We start from the raw sequence: 20,683 nt of genomic DNA, 5'->3' as shown, positions 1-20,683 counted from the left end.
TATATTAGTTAAGAAGGGAAGACAAAGTTTTGTGTCCGCGATCTAAACTCCCACCTTAAGAAATGAGTAAAGGAAGAGCAGATGAACCCAAAGTGAGCAGAAGGAAATAATGAAGATAAGAGCAGAAATCACAGAGATTGAGAAGGGAAAAATAATACAGAAAATCAGTGAGACCTAAAAGCTGCTTCTTTGAAAAAATCAATAAAATCAGTAAATCTCTAGCCAGATTAAGAAAATGTAGAAAAGATACACATTACACTTTACGGGAATAAAAGGGGCCGTAACTGCATTCTTACAGACATTAAAAGAATAATAAGAGAATACTGTAAACAACTTGGTAGATGATTTCAGTGGGTTAGAGGAAACGGATAGCTTCCTTAAAGGAGTAGTACTGCCAAAGCTCATTCCGGAAAGTAGTAGCTTGCATAAACAGTCTTAGACCTATCGACAAAATTTAATTCCTTTTTAAAAGCTTCAAACAGAGAAAACTCTCGGCCCAGATTGGCTTCGTTGGTGAATTCTGCCAAAGAGCTAAGGACTCTACAAGAATATGGAAGAGAGGACATTTTCCAGCTCATGTTATGAGGCCATCATTACTTTGAAACTACACCAAAATATTACAGGGAAGAAAACTAACAAGATTCCACAAGAGCTTAGATGCAGAATTCCCCAAGAAAGTATTAGCAAATTAAATCCAGCAATATATTAAAAAGATAATATATCATGTCCAACTGTGGCTTATCTTGGGAATGCAAGGCTCATTCATCCTTCACAAATCAGTCGTGAGAATGATCAAAATTCAGAACATTGACAACACCAAATGTAGGTGAAATTGTAGATAACAGGAACTCTTAATTTGTGGCTGGTGGGAACACAAAATGGTATGGTCACTGTAGAAGACAGTTTGACAGGTTTTCACAAAACTACTATCCAGCTCCTTGGTATTTACCAAAAGGAGTTGAAAACTGATATTTACACAAAAACCTGCATGTGGATGTTTATGGCAGTTTTATCCACACTTGTCAAAACTTGGAAGCAGCCAAGATGTCCTTCAGTAGGTGAGTAGATAAATAAACCATTTTATATCCAAATAAATACTACTCAGTGCTAAAAAGAATGAGCTGTCAAGCCTTCAAAAGACATGAAAGAACCTTAAATGTATATTACTAAGTGAAAGAAGCTAGTGCAAAGGCTACAACTGTATGATTCCAACTATATGACTTTGAGGAAAAGGTAGAACTGTGGAGACCATGAAAAGATCAGGGGTTGCCAGTGGGGAGATGAATAGGCAGAGCACAGAGGACTTTTCGGGAAGTGAAAATAGTATGATACCATAGTGATGGATACGTGTCATTATACCTTTGTGTAAATCCCTGGAATGCACAACACCAAAAAATCAACCTTGATAGTTAACTATAGACTTTGGGTAATGATTATGTCATGTCATTGTTCGTTCAGTAATTGAAATGGTTGTGCCACTCTGGGGATGAGGAGGGGGAGTTGGTAATGGGGGAGGCAATCTCTGTACCCTCCCCTCCACTTTGCTATGAACTTAAAACTGCTCTATAAAAATAAAGTCTCAGTGAAAAATCAGTGTAACTCATGTTAACAGATTAAAGAAGAAAAATCATCCGGTCATTTCAGTAAATTCCTTTATGATAAAAACCTCTTAGTAAGTTAGTAATGGATGGGATCTTAGAAACTGATAAGGCCCCCTTTACAAAAAAATCCATAGCTGACAGCATTCTTAATGATCAGAGACTGAGATGATAACCCCTAAAATCAAGAAACATGGCAAGGACCTTTGCCATTGCCAGTCCCAGTCAGCTGCGTGCAGGAGGTCCCAGCCAGCGCAGTAAGGCAGGAGAGGAAGATAGAAAACTGAATCTGTTCGCAGAGGTCAGGATTGTCTTGTAGAAAATCCTGAAGAATATACAAAAGACCCCTAGGACTAACAAGTAAATTTAGCAAAATTGTAAGCTATAATAAAGTCAGTATTCAAAAATTAGTTGTATTTCTTTAAAATAGCAACCAACAACTGGAATTTGGAATTTTTATGAAATACCATTTACTGTAGCAGAGAAAAGAAAACACTTGGACGTATATCTGTTTACAAAATGTGCAGGATTTAATGCTGAATATTGATGCCGCTCAAAATTGCTGAACTCAAAGACTACCTAAATAAATGGAGAGAGCTACTGTGTTCATGGATTAGAAAATTCAGTATTGTTGGGATGTCAGTTCTCCCCAGAACGATGTGGAGTGTCCATATAATTCCAGTCAAAATCAACGCAGGAGTTTTTGTAGAAATTTACAAGCTAATTTTACTAAAACTTACGTGGAAATTCAAAGCAAGTACAGTAGCCAAAACAGTTTTGAAAGAGAAAAGCAAAATTGGAGTACTGGCACTCTCTGATCTAAATCTACAGTAGTCAGGACAGTGTGGGATTAGCAAAAGGATGGACACAGAGATCACTGGAACGAAACAGTCCAGAAGCAGGCCCACATGGTATGTGATCAGTTGGTTTTTGACAGAGATTTGGAGGCAGTTCAGTGGAGAAGGGATAGCCTTTTCAACACATGGTGCTAGAACGAAAAAAGGGTGAGGGGCCTCAATATGTACCTTGTACATTATGCAAAAATTAACTCAAAATGGATCATAGGACTAAATGTAAATCCCAGAACTATAATGTTCTAGGAGAAGATCCATGGCCTGTGTTAGGCAGAGATTTCTTAGATGCATCACCAAAGCCCAATCCACAAAAGAAAAGTTGACAACTCGGGTTCCATAAAATGCTCTTTGAAAGACTCTGTTGTGGGGCTCCTGGGTGGCTCAGTCGGTTGAGCATCGGGCTCTTGATTTCAGCTCTGGTTGTGATCTCAGGGTCCTGGGATTAATGCTGGGGTCCTGGGGAGTTTGCTTGAGGGTTTCTCTCCCTCTGCCCCTCCTTCTGCTGGAACTCTCGTTCACACTCATACACACTCTCTAAAATAAATAAATCTTAAAACAAAGGGGGGGGGCTCTACTGTGAAAATAAAAAGGCAAGCCACAGACTGTCAGAGAATATTTACAAATCATGTGTCTGAGAAAGGACTTATATCCAGGTACGTAACGCTCAAAACTTTAGTAACAAGAAAATGCAGTTTTTGAGATCAAAAGATTTGAGCAGACACTTAATGAATAAATGTATTTGTATAGCAAATAAATACATGACAAATGGCCATCATTTGTCATTACTGAAATTCAAATTAAAACCACATTGAAATGCCGCTACACACCTCTTGAATGACTTGTATTTGTTTCCTGTGACTGCTGTAACAAATTCCCACAAACTGTGGCTTAAAACAGCAGAAGCTATTCTCTGACAGTGAATGCTAGAAGTCCAAGATCAAGATGTCCGCAGTGCTACACTGCATCCACTGAGATCATCCTCAGCTTCTTCCAGCTTCTGGTGGCCACCTCCCTCCATCTTTACAGCACCTCTGCTGTGTGTCTGTCTCCTCTCTTTTGAGGACATTCGGGATGTCATTTAGGGGCCATCTGGATAATCCAGGATAATCTCACCTCAAGATCCTTCATTAATTACATCTTAATTAAGGTAACATTCACAGGCTCTGGGATTAGTGTGTAGACCTCTCTTTGGTGGGGGAGTGGGCACCGTTTCCAACTACACAGTTAAGCCAAACAAACAAAATAAGACCGTAGTCAGTGCTAGGGACAGTGGAGAACACCTGGAAGTCTCACATGTTACTGTTGGGAATGCAAAGTCATATGACCACTTTCTAAAGATGTTTGGCAGTTCTTACAAAGTTAAATAGACATTCATTGTATTATCCAGCCATCTCTTAGATATTGTCACAAGGAAAATGTGTCCCACAAAATTGTAAGTGAACGTTTATGTCACCTTTATTCATAATCACACAAACTGTAAACTGCCCAAAGTGTCCTTAAACTGGTAAATGGGATAAAGAGGCTGTGGTACATCTATACAGTGGATTGTTCTTCAGCAGTAAAAAGGAATGGACTCTGATATATAAAACATTCATTATTTCTTGTGCCTTTCCAAATTTAACATAGTCTAAATTTAACATAGTTTTACTTGGAAATATCAACATGGTTTTTGTTGTGGAATCATCAAGTTCTTACATGCCTTTGGAAGAGTGAAAGTGTGAGGCTGGCCGGGAGGCGTTGGGCAATACCAGTGATTAAGTCGCCTCCTGAGTGTTACAGTTGCATCGTTGCTCTAATAAGTGAGGCGGTATGATGCCAGTGTCGCCTCCTGAGTGTTACAGTTGCATCGTTGCTCTGATAAGTGAGGCGGTATGATGCCAGTGTGAGTCTTACTAAACACTACGGGTATTGACTGTAGTACCTCAGAGCTAGTGCAGAAAATGATGCTCAGTAAGTAATTATTAAGTGAAAAAACAAAGTTTATATGAATGCTTAAGGAATTTTCGTATATGGTTTTTTATGCTTTTTCACATAAGGGGGGAAATGTGGATTTTCTATAAATGTTGCTTAGAAATTGACTTACCATTTGAGAAGAAGTACTGTATCTATACCTGTTTTGTGTAAAAAAATAAATTCCAGATGAATTAAAATACTAGAAGAAAAGTGTATAGATACTCTTAGAATTATGGGCTTGTAAAGAACGTTTTAAGCGTGACTCCCTGGACAGAAACTGTAATAAAAGAAAGCTGTATTTGGCCACATCAGTTATTTACTAAAACCCCTAAACATTAAAAAACACTAGCCAAAGCAAAAGTCCTTTCCTTTCCCCTGTTCTATTCCGTTGAATTTCTGAATGCTTTACCTGCAGCTCTGCGTTAGAAGTGGTTTACTCGTGTGGAATACTTTCAAAAATAGTCCTAATAATTGCTCTCCAGGTGTGAGCTCCGTGCCAGGCGGCATGCTCAGCCCTTTGCGTGAGCACTCCCCTCACAGTGGGCCTGGGAGAGACCGTGTAGACGCTCCCAGTGTCCGTAATAGAACCCGCAGCTGGTGAGTGAGGATCCAGGGCTGGGGCTCTGCAGCTGCATCGTCGACGACTACTTTACCCTGACGTCCAACTGACACGCCACTCCTGGATCTGTCTTTTCACTTGAACTGCACGCCCACATTCTTAGACCCCCCTCCCCTCCTGAGGTCCTTCCTCCTCCCACTTTGAGACCCCCTTGGCCCATGTGCTCATTAAGGCCCATTGAGATTGGGCATCTCATTCCACTCATCATCACTTTCCCATCAGGAGTAGATGATAGTGAGTATAGATTGAGCTTTATGTGGAAGAGTGATTTACGCTTTTTAAGTAGGAAACAATGTTGGTTACCCAAGGAAAACCGTGTGGAGCAGATACAGGCCTGTTGATTATCAACATCCCAGATGACACACAGTATCGTATGCCCTATAATTTAGGGATCTGATCTCCTTTTGCTTTCCAAATTTCCTGGTAGAGACCTGCTATTAGTATCATAGGTAAAAGAGCTTATAAGGTTTGGGAGAATGGGAAGAAATCACATGTAATTTCTCCCCTGACAGTTTAGGCCTGTGGATTTCGGGCCATGTTGCTGCTGCCCAGCAGGCTTGTATTAACAACACCCCCTTCCTCTCTCTCCAGAAACGTTTATATAATCATATTTATATAGCTATTATGTATCTACCTGCATGCTGATAGGGAGCACCTTGATTTGTTTTGAAATTATAATAAAATTAACTTGCTTTGTTTCAAGATTTGAAGGCCATATAGAGATCTGCCCACCAGGCATGAGTCATTCGGCTTGTTCGGTCAACAAGAGTGTTTTAGAAGCTATCCGAGGAAGACTTGGATCTTTCCATGAACTCCTGCTTGAGCCACCCAAGGTAGGGCAGCTACTTTAAGCATGGCCGGGTCATGGCTGGCCAGATCAATAATTTGGTTCAAACAGTTGTTAGAAAGTATATGAACCTTGTGGGTAATAGAACTGCCTGTGACCAGCATGTACAAACCAGCCCTTCCAGTTGTTTTTATTGCTTTTGAGCTAGTTTTTATTTGGGTTTTGTCTCTGTGTAGTGTCCACATTGATGAATGGGGTAGAATTAAAATTAAGCAAAATACTTATCTATTTAGGAAACTCAGCTTTTTGTTCTTTCTATAAATTCTGGGTACTTCTATGCCAATAAAGTGTGTTGTTTTCACTTTTGAGCTAAAGCTGATCTTCTAGGAACTGATCTTTGACACTGAGTTGCCTTCTTCAGAGTTGGAGGGGTGTATCAGTCTGATGGGCATATCTTATTAAAGGACTGGTCGGCTGAGTGTGATTTGGAGTGCTAGTGTTTCTGCTGGGAGCATCCACGTGCTAATCCACAGTGACTTTAATCAGGGAGTCTGCCGAGAGCATGACAGGCCCTGCGACAGAAAGCTGTCCACAGGCCCTAAGTGCTGTTCTGCCGCTGCTTCCCAGCGCCTAAGGGCGGTGCAGAGATTGAGATCAGGGGAAGGAGCCCTTCCTCGTAGAATCTCTCTGGAAGACTCGGGTCTGTGAGAGGTCCCCTGCCAGCACGACTCCTTACACTTCCCCTTGCCCTGTGTCATCACAAGCAGTGGCCTGTTTAGTGCGTGTCTCTGCGGCATCTACTGTGAAGGGTATTGGGAATTTTAAGATCCTAGTTCCTCCCTTCCACGTTAGATGCTTTTTATGTATTTTAGCGTTTGTGGAGGGGGAACACAGAATCATTTATGTCCATGATGCAGGGAGTCGAGTTTAGCTTCCACATGGTCCCTTCAGACGGCTGATGCTACCAGTTAGCAGGCAGGGGCCCTGTGTGTGGCATGCTGCCTTGTCTGTGTTCAACCAGTGCTGGATGCGGGCTGGAGTGTTTGGCGTTCGCTCTCGGGGACAGTGGCTCTGCTGGTGTTTAATGGTTTTGGTAAGTGGCATCCTTCGTGGCAGCCGTGAGAAGAATGGGAGAGTAGGGAAAGAAAAAGAAAGGATTTATTTAGGAGAAGTGGGAGTTGGAGGTGGGAGAAGGGGCTGTGTGAGGAGGTGCTCCAGCCTGTGTCTTGTTGGCTTGCCTGTCTTCTTTCTAGGTGGACAAGAGGCAGCATCTAGTGTAGATTCTCACACTGTATTCTTGGTCCTGATTCAAAAGCAGGGCAGTTTCTCATTTGGGCTTCCTCTCTTTTACTGCTAGGAGTCCGTGAGTTTAGTTTGTCCATGGTTTTACTATGTGATGTGGTGTATGAGTAGATTCCTGAAGCTTTTTAACATGTCTGTTCATTGGAGCTGCCTTGCATGGAGTTTAAGTGTGAGTCTTCCGTTCCGTTAAGCCTTGAGAGGAGCAGGCGGGGGAGTCAGGAAAGGGCAGCCTCGCTGCTGGGTTAGAATTCACCACCCTTTCCTGTCAAAGCTGTGAAATTCTCAAGTGTCCTGTGTCTGTCTTCTGTGACCAAAGTATAGAGACTCCCTTTTATGGGCAGTAACAGGTTTGAAGTTGATCCTGTTTCAGGGCTGTGATCCAGAAGCAACTACGGAGTTTGCATTTTTCTCACAGATTTTCAAAGATTGAGGACTGCGTTCCCAAACCACTTGTAACTTTTCTTAGTTTCAGGATTTCTGGTCGGGTTTGGAATATTGCACTTTTTCCCGCCCACGAACTTCTACAGCATTCTGCTTTCTTCCTCTGGCAGTTTGGAATGTTGAAGGAGGGGGATATCTGATCTCCTATGGAATTTCTAGTCCAGGGGAGTTACTTGATTTCTTCCCCTCTAGGATATTTTATCGTATCTTGAAGATCTCAAAAGCAGCTTTGGATTTTCCTTCAGATGTGGAACTCAGGCCACATGATTTGCAGGGTTAGTTTACCTAGGGTTACGTTATTAGTACACACCCCTCCCCCCCTTTTGTTTGTTTATTGAACTGGACGTAATTGGAAAGCTCTTTCTTCCTCAGAAAAGTGTGATGAAGACTACGTGGGGTGTGCTGGACCCTCCGGTGGGCAATACCCGATTGAATGTCATCAGGTTGATATCCAGCCTCCTTCAGACAAACACCAGCAGTATCAATGAGGACCTCATGGAGCTGAATAGCATTGGGGTCATATTGGTAAGATTTCCCCCAAAAGGTCATTTAATTTGCCCATAATGTTCTATGGATATACAACTCAAGTTAAAACCTCACAAATTTACAGTATGTGTCAGTGACTCTTCTTGTTCTGAGCATAAATGGTCTTTTATACAGTTCTCGTCTTGAGTTTATTGTGAATTTCTAATGCTTTTAAGTTTTCAGTATTTGTTACTGCTGTGTGTAAAGAAGTATAGTAGAAATTTCCGAGATGATTAAGACCTAGACTTCTCCCTCAAGAAGCTCAGTCTGGCACAGATGTTGAGTATAGTCTTCTTCCCCAGGGGATTGTGTTAGCAAGAAATGACTGCTGGTTACAGCATCGTTTTCTTGTCCTAATTAGCAAAGGGACAAGTGTTTATTGTCTTTGTACAGACATAGATATGTATAATATATCTGTATGTGGTCTTTTGATTTGAGTCTAGATTCTTCCTTGATACACACAGCTATTAGTCTGCTTGTTAGTGGAGGCAAAAACAGCTCAGGAATTATCTGGACTTCCCTGACCCTTTAAGTTTCCCAGTTCCTAGGTTTGTGCTTAGAATCCACAGGCCCAGCTCTGGTACCCATGCTTGCTTTGTCTGTCTTGCCACCCGATAGCACAGAAGGTGCGAGGGCTAACACTTAGCAGGTGTCATAAGACATCTGGTCAGAGCATACATTTGGGGGAGTTTGGGCTGTTTGCACACTACACGAAAGGCATGGTAATGTGCACTTCATATACATTTCTTGTGTGATACTGGGTGTAGATGCCTGTGTGAGAGAGGATCTGTTTTGCAGATTGTGCCCAGAGAGGGGACATACTCTTTGTGCCCCAAGGGGGGGACATATTCTGTGACTAATAAGTGGTGGAGCCAAAATTTGAATTCACATTCAGTTTCAAACCAGGGCTTGCTTTATCAACCATACCGTTATGCCACCTGGTGTCATTAGATACTTTTAGTTAGATTTCAGCTTTGGGTTAAATGATGGCAGTATAGGGATAGAGAACAGGAACATGTTGGAACGAGATGAGACATTACAGAACCACAGTCTCTTTGGTGAACTTAACTGTTGCCCTCTGGGGACATAGTTTTTGCCCTACCCTCTGGTGTATTCAAGGCATATAACTTTCTACTTCTGTCCCTGAAGTCATTGATTACTAGCCTCTAATCTTACTGATAGTAAATATGCAACTATTGTTAATTCATTCCATTGTTAATCTTTAGAACTCCTTTTGAGTGACAACAAATTTGACAAAACTCCTAAATGGGTCATTTAATCATTTCTTTTTGATTTTGAGTTTAGATAACCAGGCTCAAAGAATGTCCTGAACATATGTTTGGTGCATTTTGTGCTTTTAGGAATTGTCTTTCCTTTTTGTGATACTGTCAACTTTTTGAGCAATCTAGAAGAACCGTGTACTTTGAGGAGGTCCACATGTCACCGCTTCTCAGACCTGTCTTCTTTTGCTCCATTCACTGATAGTTCCATGAGTTTCAAATGCCTGAGTGGTTATAACTGCGTGCTTGCTCACACTCAGGGTGTGTGTACCTTGAGATTGGAGACTGTCTTTCTGTCTCTGTCTCCTCCCATATTGCACCAACACCATATGCCCTGCACAAAAGCCATCAGTAAATGTTTGTTGAGTCAAAATAAAACTCTCAAAGATTCCTTCGAAAAGTATTGGAAGTTAACTAAACTGAATACCTGTTATTAGTTGCCTGGAAAACATAGTCTTCCCGTGTTCACTGTTGTTTTCTACTAGGTTCCATGCAAATGCTGGCATGTTGAATGAGCAGATACCATGTATTTAGTCTGTGTAGTGGCATTTCAAACCCCCTTTGAAGTAAACTTGAGTTCCTTTTGATTAGTCCTCTTGGACTAAGAACATACCATTTTTATTTTATTAAATCACTGTTCGGGAAATGTATTAGAGTAGTGGCTTTAAACATTGAGGTAACTGAATAAAAGAAAGCATTGTTTTTCTTTTTTGTAGGACATGTTCTTCAAATATACGTGGAATAACTTTTTACATACACAGGTGGAAATTTGTATTGCACTGATCCTTGCAAGTCCTTTTGAAAATACAGAAAATAGCACAATTACTGATCAAGACTCCACTGGTGACAATTTGTTACTGAAACATGTAAGCTTACGGGGGTCTCTCTGCCGCTCCTGGTTATAGCATTTTCCCACTTCAGTGTGAAGTGAATTGGAATTTAAGGGCGGGAGTTAAATCTCAAGAGTCCAGGTATTTAACTCTTGTGTTCGTCACACTGTTAGCTGGTGATTCTATAAATCGTATCCTGGGCAAGTAACCATTAGATGAACTTTTAAGAAAAAAGTGTAAGTGGCCTCCTTATTTGCTAAAAACAATCAAGTTGAAGACTTAGAAATCTTTTGGAGATTAAAAGAACCATAAAAATTTAAAGTTTGCAGAAAGTGTTTGAACAGTTGCTTGGCGTGCCAGTTTTAATTTGTGGGCTAAACACGGGACAGAAGGGTGGCAGAAGTGGGCTCTGTGCCATGTTGTGTGAACCTCTTCTGTGGGTCTGTTTCCTTTTGTTAAATATGAGGTGGCACTAAGTCAGTCTTCACACTTCCTCTTGCTCGGAAGTTCTGTGGTGTATGAAATTTCGTAGCTCACACTGGCTTCCTGCCAAACCTGGGAGACGGGAGAGGCTAGCCACCTGGAGTAACAAGTAGGAGGGAAAATCAGCTGACGCCACGCGCATCCCGACAGCATCATGCGCGACACTGGTTTTCAGTCGGAGCACAGTAATGGCCGTGCGTGCGGCAAGTCCGCTCACGTTTCCGAAGTACAAGTATTGCTGCGGGTTCTCAGGTAGGGTTTTGCCAGGGCCTTATCTTCTTGATTCCTTTTAAATTTTGGTCAGGCTCTGTATTTCTGAGCTCATGACTAAAAAAACCTGGCTTTGCTTTAGGTCAACTACTCCCCAGAAGCGGTGCTTGAAATGTTGCTTCCCAATAGCTACACTGCTGAAGGCGTGGATCCGGTCTCGAATCCCTGTAGTGTTCTGAGGGCCTTGAGTAAATTTATTATCACATTGCGTAGGATATAGCCAGTAATTCACAGCTAGATTTAGCTTGCTGGTTAATACATAGCACTGTTCTATTTGAATAGAGTCTGTTTCACTTTAAAATATTGACACTTTGACATTTATATACATGTTAACTAGAATATTCCTTTTTATTCAGCTTTTTCAAAAGTGTCAGCTAATAGAACGGATACTGGATGCCTGGGAAATGAATGAGAAGAAACAGTAAGTAAATTGTTTTCCTATAGAAATTCAATGTGATTTTTAATTTGAAGAAAAGATCTGCCTTGCCTTAGAGAACAATGAAAATAATTATGTGGCACCAGGCCACTTTATAGTTATAAATGTTTCTCTCAGGACTTCTGGATTATTTATCATAGCAGATCTTTTTCTAACAATTTATTTTTAGAGTGCCCTGTGTTTCTACCTCTCTTGAGGGGAATCCAGGGGCTGGCTGCCTTTGAAACTTCCTGGTCCTGTTTGAATAGCTGTTTTTCTGGCAGGAATGCGGAGACTAAAAAAGTCAAGTCCTCCCCGCTGATGCTTTAACTTAACAGGTTCATCCTGCTTACCGCTTGGACTCACTGTAGAGAGAGTCCCTTCGTCTGTGGGAGGGGAGGATATGGGGGGTTAGCCTGGTATTTTTTGTTTAGAAAATTTCCGTTAGCTGATTGGCAAGATTATTTGAAGTATTGACACGTGTAAGTAGCTTTGCCACACGATTTTTTTTTCTCTCCCGTGCCCTGGGGGCTTTTATACCATCCCATAGATTCTGAGGCAGGTGGCATAGGGTGTGTGTGGGAAACACTCTCAGGGCACGCTTCTTGTGTTTGTTTTTTTAAGTCAGGTTTATTGAGGTATAATTCTCATAAGGTGAAAGTTCATCCTTTTTTGGTGTACATGTCTAGGAACTCTGATGAATGCGTGCAGTTGTGTAAGCACTGTGGTCAGGCACGAGAGCATTTCATCAGCCCAAAAAGTTATCTCGTGTGCCTTCATAATTGAGCCTGTGCCAGGAGTTTTCTTGCTTTGTGTATCTGTTCAGACTTCTCTTGTCTTCCTGGAAGAGCTAGGAACTGAAGGAAGGTGTCAGCTGTATTCTGTAAGGTTTGGTTTTTTAAAAGTGCCTACCAGCACTGATAGGGCTCTGACTTGACTCTGTGGGAAATACGCATTTAGTTTGAGTGTAGCAGGAGGCTCATCTCAGTAGACCTCAGGTACATTCTTCCAAATGGAGCTCCTTTGGGGGATGCTGTGTGTGGCCAGATCCACATCTCTGGTTTTGTGTTTGACCCCATGTTAGCCACTTGGTGCCCTCCTGACCTCCCTTGCTCTCTGCCTCCTCATCAGTAGTGCTGAGGTGTCCCGTGCACTCTATTTCCCCTCAGCTCCATCCGCCGGAGGCTTGACTATTCATAGTCCCCCAGTTTGGGGGGCAGTCCTGAAAGAGTTTTTCCAATGTTTCCTTGTCCCAGAAGCCTAAAGAATGTTGAGGGCCTTGGGGCAAAATACTGGCAGGTGGGCATTTATTTTCACTTGTGGGAGCACGACACGGCATCTGACTGAGAAGTTGCCTACGAGAAACCCCGGGGTCTTGGGATCTTCTTGTGAAACCAAAAGAGGCTCTTAGCAACTCAGTTGAGATCAGCTCTGTGCCTCTGACCCTTAGCTGTCCCCAGACCTTCTAAGATTCTTAGCAGATATTCTGTTTTTCAGGCAAGCCCTTAAGCATAGTACGGCTTTTTTAGCAGCTCCTGAAAGAGTCTCCCTTTAAACAAAAATCTGTTCAGTTTGTTCCCTCCTATCTGCGAGCAAAGTCTTTTGTGTCATAGAATTTCAAGTCCTGACACTTTATAAATAGGCAGAGAAATACAGCAATGTGAAAAGTTTAAATAGGTGGATTTGGGGGGCACTTGGGTGGCACAGTTTGTTGAGCATCCGACGCTTGGTTTCAGCTCAGATTGTGATCTCGGGGTCGTGGGATCGAGCCCTCTGTCAGGCTGCACGGTTGGTACGGAGTCTGCTTGGGACTCTCTTCTCTCCCTCTGCCCCCCCCCCCAAATAAATAACTAAATCTTAAAAAAATAATAATACAAATGGGTGGACTTGGGGCACTTGAGTGGCTCAGTCAGTTAGTGGTTTCAGCTCAGGTCATGATCTCAGGGTTGTGAAATCAGGTCTCCGTGCTAGGTATGGAACCTGTTTGAGATTCTCTCTCTCCCCCTCTGTTCCTCTGCCCCCAGTGAGTGAGTAAGTGAGTGAGTGAGTGAGAGATGGGTAGATAGATAGATGGATTTAGTAAAGATGGGTCCTGCTTAGGAGGGGTGGACCCTAAGTGGAGGAAAGGGGCATTGCTGGCCGAAGACCAGCTGACTACCCATCACCTTGGACAAATCCTCAAAATCAGCCACTATTTTAACTTGAGAAATGCCACTGGTAGGCGATTATGTCTGTTGATTGAACTGAGATTATGAAGATTTGATGTCTTTTAGCAAAATTCTCACCTTACGTTCCTATAGTCTTTTTAAAGTCTGAAAAAATAGTTTCATAAAAAGATACAGAGTAAGGTCACAGAAACATTAGGTATCAGTGAATGTTTGGGCTTTTTTTTTTTTTAAGGTAACATATAATTGAAGATTAATGATGGGTTTGTATATGGAATAAACCTTGGGGGGCGCCTGGGTGGCTCAGTCGTTAGGCGTTTGCCTTCGGCTCGACCTGATCCCAGGGTCCTGGGAGGAAAAAAAAAAAAAAAAAACTTGCCGAGCGTGGCCACCATGTGATCCTTGAGCAGACCATTTCTGCCGCTCCCACCCCTGCCTGACCTGGTGACTCTGGCACCTCCTTTTCTGTCCATTCTCGTCTTTAGGGCCTCAGTTTTTAGAATGATTGCTCCAGCCCACTGTAGTTGCTAAGCTGCTTCATCATTCCATGCGGTCAGGAGTCTGAGTCTTTGTCCTCTCCCCCATCAGGGCCGAGGGAGGCCGACGGCACGGCTATATGGGGCACCTGACAAGGATAGCCAACTGCGTCGTGCACAGCACGGACAAGGGCCCCAACAGCGCGCTGGTGCAGCGGCTTGTCAAAGGTAAGTGCTCGGTGACAGTTCAGTGATACTTTTGTTGGATTGGAGAAAGGATTTAAGGGTAAAGTGGAAATAATTGTAGCGTTTTTAATAGCAGTCTTTGGAGTTTCTTTATACTTCGCAGATTATCTGCAGATTTGAATGAAGTTCTTGAGAATGTGTTTAAACAATGTAGTTTTTTGCTGTATGTCGCATGTCTGCTGTCCTTTCAGTGAGTATTGGCAGGCTTGGCTAAGTTACCCGCTTTCACTCTCGAGGAGCCTGCTCAGTGCGCTGCTCCAGTGGGCATGGGGTCCCCACGGCCTAACTCTTGAGTCACTTGAGCTATGATCAGATGCTTGCTTTTTATTTTCTTCTGAAAGCCCTTACGTAGCCTGTGGATTGAGTTGCTGGGATATTAAAACATTGATCTGCATGTTTGCCCTCTCTCTCTTACTGAGACGAGGGGTGGTGGACCCTAAAGGACGCTTTCCGTGCCAGCATTTGAATGGAATCAGCCTGAGGTTCCCGGGAAGAAACCACAGATGCCTCTTACACTTGGTGCCCAGGCTGTGAGTCTGCCTCTAAGCCTAGAGCCCTAAGAGCTCTGTGGACTCTGGGGTTGGGACCAGTCCTTGTGACTTACTCTGAATGTGAAAATCTTTATCCCCTGTGGTACCGAACTCGTCCAGGCTCAACTTGCTAAAACTAGACATCGTTTCCAGGTCTATCCTCCTCTTTGTCTTTAAAGTATGTCTGTGTGTTGGAGAGGCTGTCGCCTCTCGAGCACGCACCAAAAGAGCCGCTCCAGGTGAGGGGGCAGTTGGGGCTTGCCGCGCTGTAATTTTGCTTCTTGAGAGACATACAAGCCAGACCATCACAGCTGATGTTCTTACCAAGGAGAAGTGGTCACGTGCATGATCACGTTCTTTAGATCAGCCTTTGTTGTCCCGAAGTCGCTCACCAGGTGGTGTGGGGGACACACAACCGCCGTTGTCGGAAGACAGCTCTCGTAAGGCCTCCAAGATTATAGCCAGAGTTCCTTTTTCTCAGAAAAAGTCTTTGTGTATCCTTTTTTTTTTTTTTTTTTAAACTTCTCTAGAGGGGCTCCTGGGTGGCTCAGTCCGTTAAGCATCTGCCTTAGGCTCAGGTCATGATCTCAGAGTCTTGGGATCAAGCCCCACGTCGGGCTCCCTGTTCTCTGCTTCTCCCTCTGCCCCTTCCCCCCGCTTATGCACGCTTGCTCTCTCTCACTCTGTCAAATTAATAAAATCTTTAAAAATAAATAAAATTTCTGCAGTAGGTAGAATTTCACTATTGCATATGTATCTCCATGTTGGCCTCTGGGCACAGACGTTTAGAAAACAGCCAGACTGGGTTCCATGGAGCATTCGCTGGCCACATGCCAGTCACAGTATCTGACGAGTGTGCAGATGCTTTCGTTGGCAGCATTTCCCAAACTTGAATGGTCATGGAAAAAGACGGCTTTTCCTCCCACCTTTAGACCTGCTAATTCCTCAGAAGTTTGTTGGAAACACATTTTCCAGGTTCAGTTTTTACCAAAAGATTTTTAAAAGCTTGTTAAATTCACAGAGCTGCTTAACACCCTTCTTATCAAGCATGGGCCATTTTGGGGGTGGTTCTGGTTCCTGAAATTCCTGGGGTTTAGGCTACAAGGCTTTATAAACTCTGTTTCTCCAAGAGTCAGGTGCTCAGATGATGGGACTTGTTTGCCTTTGATGGACTGAGTGGGTGGCACTCTCTTGTATGTCCTGGTTTTTTTGTTGTTTTGTTTTGTTTTTTTAATGTGTCTGTGTGGAGGTCTCTAGAGTGACAATGCTTTTTTCTCTTTCCCCCTCTGCAGACCTTCCAGATGCAGTCAGGGAGCGATGGGAGGCGTTCTGCACAAGCTCCTTGGGAGAAACTAACAAGAGGAACACGGTAGATCTAGTAGGTTTTACCAGGTCACATTTCTGTGACCCCAGAGCTCTCAGCCTTTGCCTGCTTATTCAGAGATGCAAGATCTTTCGTTTGTCTCGGTAATTTGGGGCCAAAAATAAGTTTATGTTTCTTTACCAGGAAGAGAGGTCAGTGTTCACCATATTCTTGATAACTTGTCTAGTCAGCTCCTAATTCCTGCCTGGGATGACCAGAGGGTACAGAGAGGCCACTGATCTCTACACTCCCCGCCCCCCCCCCCTTTCCTCAGTGCCCTGTTTCCCAAGCATCTCTACTCTGTTGGGTTTGTTGCCTTATGCCTCAGATAAACCTGGGTGGTTAGAAACCTCAGGATTCCTTTGGATGTTTTTTAACGTTACTCAGTTACGTTTACCGTCATTTTAGATTGTTCCTAGGGTGGGGGAGAGGGGTGGGATTTTGTAGGTGACTTTAACCCCATCTTTAACAGATGAGTACTTTTAGCCAGGGAATAATGGCATTGATAATATTTTTAAAAACTATATTGGACTTTGGAATGTATTCTTTGTTTTTTTAATGCATTAAGATTTAAGGTAAGTATTGTTTTTGCTTTTTCTTTTGAAGGTAGGGAAAGCATTTCCTTTCGTAAGCACATGCCAGCTGATAATTGAGGTGGTGACCTTAACTCTACACGGAAGCAGATGTGTCAGGCATTTAATTCTATGAAATTCAGCAGCTGCAGTCTGAATTTCTAATACACACTAATGCCTTGCTTGTTAGGCAGTCAGGTATTTGGCAGCCTTATCAGTTCAGAGCAGAGTTTAGAAACAGAAAGACTCTGGTGGCTACAGAGCAGTCACTGGGTCTTCCTGTGTCACACCTCCAAAGGGCCGGTGCCTCCTACTTGGTAGATTGTCTAACACATTGGGTTATCTTTTTCCAGACTCTTCAGATTGGTTGGGTAATGATTTGTTAAGGATGGGTGTAATGATAGAATCAGTAGGAGTTGGAAGAATGATGAAGTTAAGAGATGACTCTAAGGGGAGCTGCGTGAGGCCATTTAATGAAAATATGTCTGATGGCCCTCGGTGTCTTAGTGCATCATAGCCCAGCAGAGAAACTGGCATCCACGTTGACAGCCCTGAGTCATCAAGGAAGAGTTAGGTAATTTTTGTTGAACATACTATCCACAGTGGATTGCTTTTTTCCCTAATCAATTTGGTTAAAAATCTGGATAATCAGGGTTTTATTGTAGGGTGAAATTGTTCTCTTATAGTGTTAAATGGAACCATTTAATTTAGAAGCCCCATATTGATTCTTTGTTAAGGATGCAGGCAATGTGGTCTCCTTTAAGGGATTTTTGTCTTATTTCTTATTTATAGGAATATTACACTTGATCTTAGCCAAAAGGCCGAGAATTCTGATTTTGTTTGGGAAACTCCTTTAAAACTTGTCCTTCAAAGGATTGACTTCAGAGGTAGACTTCAGAAATGTCCAGTTAAACTTGTTGATATCAGGAGTTTTCAAAAATTTATCTTTGGTAATTCAAATTCATTTCCTTTGTGAGCAGTTCTGTGTAGAAAGACCTCATTGCAATTCAGATAACACTCCGCTAGTTTGCATGATGCTATCAGTAATCTGGTCTGTGTGTAAATGTTATGTATGTCTACGTAACGGAATATGAACATGCGGTGCGCAATTAACATGCAGCAGATGCATCTAACATCTAGACTTCTATACCTATGTTGAAGGGAAAATTATCCTGGGCCCACCTATCACTAATGGCAGCTTAGTTCTCTTTTGCTAGTAGTAGTCAGACTTCTAGAGCCCTGGTGATATGTTGAGTTAGCCCCGCTCTGTAATTTTATTGTCCATTGGGACTTTCTGGTTGATGTCTCAAGACCTGTTCAGTTCCTTGATGCCACGTGCCTGGTACTTAAATACCACCTCCCTTTAGTTTTAAGGCCTTCCAGGAGGGAATTTTGCTTTGTTTCGTATTTTTAGGGATACATAGGTTCCAGGTTTTTGAGGATGCTTAAGCATCCTAGGCTACAAGGGAGACGTTCACTGCAGCCTTCGGGCTCTCCACTTTAGTGCCCAGATTGTTGCAGATTATATCCTAGTGGGGGTTAGGTACCATGTTCCAGTGAATACTGTTATAAACTCAGCTTGATAAATGCAGTGGGTCTTGCCCTTGTGAAAATGTACTACAGAATGGGAGCTTCACGCTTCATGGAGCGTGAAGTCTAAGTAAAAGCGTTTCAGACACATTCATTCCTAAAATTGGCAGTTGAGTAATAGATTGCTTAGTCCCCGCCCCCTCCCCAAATAGATTAGATTAGATCCCCCGTCTTGATGCCTTGACTTATTAGTTGGTTTTATGATGGCTCTAATACCTCTCTGAGAGTCCTTTCCAGTATATTTATAGGACTTGAGTCACCTGTAGTTCAGCACCAGATGCTTGGGTTATACCTTGTTACATGGCCCTGGCCTCTTCTTATGTTCTAGCCACAACAAGGATTCATTCATTAACGCACCAGACACTTAGCTGTGCCACTGACCGTGGGCCTGAGGTCTGCTCACTGATGTAGGAAAACCTGTGTCAGTCCCAAGCTCTTACCACTTCTGGGGCAGCATTTGAATTACCCTCTCTCTGAGGTCTTTGAAGTACTTTAATCTGTTGACCTCATCACGCCCAAGTATATACACGGTAGACTCATAGATTGTTATGTTTTTATGTTGGGAGTTTTATTATGAATGAAATTTGGTGTATTACTTACATCCAGAGACCTCTTTGTGGGTCTGTTGGTAAAAATGGGTAAACATCTAGGCAGTATATCTAGGTAACATAGATGTATGGGTCCTGACTATGGAAGGCTGAGTTTGCTTCGTTCTCTGCCTTCCTTTCCATGGGGGAGAATGTTTTCTTCTGAAGTATTGGTGCTTCTTTCTCATCCCTGATGAGTTCGTCCAGGGAGGCTGTGGAGAACGATAACACATGTGCAGTTGTAAATTGCCTACAGATCCAGCAGGTTGGAGTAGAACCTCCCAGAGTCAGTGTTTCTAGCCAGCACTGGTCATAGATGCCAGGGGCCCACAGCAGGACCCCACCGTAGCCAGGAGGAAGAGTCTGTGACTTCCACATTTCACTTAAATTGATGTTCCAGTCATGCTCATGGTCTTCGTAGTAAGCCAGTCGTCCAAGATGAAAACACTCACTTGCTTTTCCTGTAACAACAGCTAGTAGAACTGAAATTTTATTATGAAAGAAGCTCATTGTCGCAAAAGCTTTTATTCACTGAAGCATCAAGAGTATACTTAGAACACATCTGGCTTGGTCAGAGTATTCTTACTTACTTGTTACTTGTTTGAAAGTTAAGACTATTCTTACTCAGTGATGTGTTGGTATTCACTAATTCCGTAAATATTTGAGTGGCTACTATGTGCCATGCACTGAAGCTATTGTAGTAAACTTGATTGGTAAAAATCCCTGCCTCAGTGGAAATGGATAAACTCCAGGGAAGGGAGCCGGGGTTTGTTTTGCGTGTAAGTGCAATTTAGGATTAGGCAGTCTAGGAAAACCTTGAGAAGGTCACATTTGTGTAGAGGCTTGAGGGAAGTGAATGGAGAAGAGCTAGTGCAGAAGCTGGTGCGTTGTCCAGAGGGAGAGAACGGGATGTGAGGTCTGAGGGGCTCTGCAGGCCAGATCTCATACTGCTTTTACGCCACACAGGCCCCTTGGTTTGTAACCTTAATGAGATGAAAAGCCATTAGGTATGGAATTGAGAAGGGACATAATCTGATGGACATTTTAAAAGATTGTTATGGCTGCTGGATTGGGAATAGACTGTAGTGGGGCAATAGACTGACAGCAGGGAGACCGGTTGGCTGCCAGACAAGAGATGGTGGTGTCTTGCACTGGAGAGAGGTGGTAAGGGTAATGCGAAGCGATGGGCTTTTAGGTGATGTTTTGACAGTGGAGTGAATGGGGGGGGCGGGGACAGAAGAAGCCAGAAGGCCAAAATTTTAGCTGAGGAAGAAGGAGAGAACAAGGGGCATCTGCTGAGATGAAGATGCCTCAGAAGCGGTGTGTTTGGAAGTTTCTGCTGGGGACTCTGGTGGCTGCATCTGTGTGATGGACTAAGTGGGGTTCCAGTTAGCAAGTCCCCCTCCCCGCTGGGGGTTTGGTGGATTCAGTCATCTTTGTAGCCTGTTTTATTAGTAACGGTTTCAGACCAGGTACGGTGTGGGTAGAATCAGAATCACCACATCTTTCAGTACATAAATACAGAAGTATGCATACGTTGTGTTATTAATAACTTTCTTTTTGGAGAAAAAATTACTATTTTTTAAAGATTTTATTTATTTGAGAGAGAGAGACAGTGAGAGAGGGAACACAAGCAAGGGGAGTGGGAGAGGGAGAAGCAGGCTTCCCGCCGAGCAGGGAGCCCGATGCGGGGCTCGATCCCAGGACCCTGGGATCATGCATGACCTGAGCCGAAGGCAGACGCTTAACGACTGAGCCACCCAGGCACCTCGAGAAAATTATTTTAAATACCTCTCA

The 20,683-nt window shown here is 43.0% G+C and overlaps 1 protein-coding gene across 21 annotated transcripts in view; it reads left to right on the top strand.

Annotated features, from left to right (window-relative positions):
- PPP6R3 (protein phosphatase 6 regulatory subunit 3) overlaps positions 1–20,683 on the top strand; it is a 139,184-nt gene that overhangs the window by 87,215 nt on the left and 31,286 nt on the right. For all 21 annotated transcript variants that reach the window (XM_025878418.2, XM_073883368.1, XM_025878417.2 and 18 more), the window contains 6 exons: positions 5,728–5,857; positions 7,927–8,079; positions 10,076–10,225; positions 11,299–11,363; positions 14,111–14,226; positions 16,067–16,152. In XM_025878418.2, coding sequence (XP_025734203.1) covers positions 5,728–5,857; positions 7,927–8,079; positions 10,076–10,225; positions 11,299–11,363; positions 14,111–14,226; positions 16,067–16,152 — 700 coding nt within the window. The remainder of the gene's footprint in view (positions 1–5,727; positions 5,858–7,926; positions 8,080–10,075; positions 10,226–11,298; positions 11,364–14,110; positions 14,227–16,066; positions 16,153–20,683) is intronic.

The sequence above is a fragment of the Callorhinus ursinus genome, unplaced genomic scaffold (assembly GCF_003265705.2).
Source record: "Callorhinus ursinus isolate GAN/ISIS: 27379988/994484 unplaced genomic scaffold, GSC_fseal_2.0 scaffold51, whole genome shotgun sequence".
NCBI lineage: Eukaryota > Metazoa > Chordata > Mammalia > Carnivora > Otariidae > Callorhinus > Callorhinus ursinus.
This window is presented reverse-complemented; position numbering and strand designations above follow the sequence as displayed.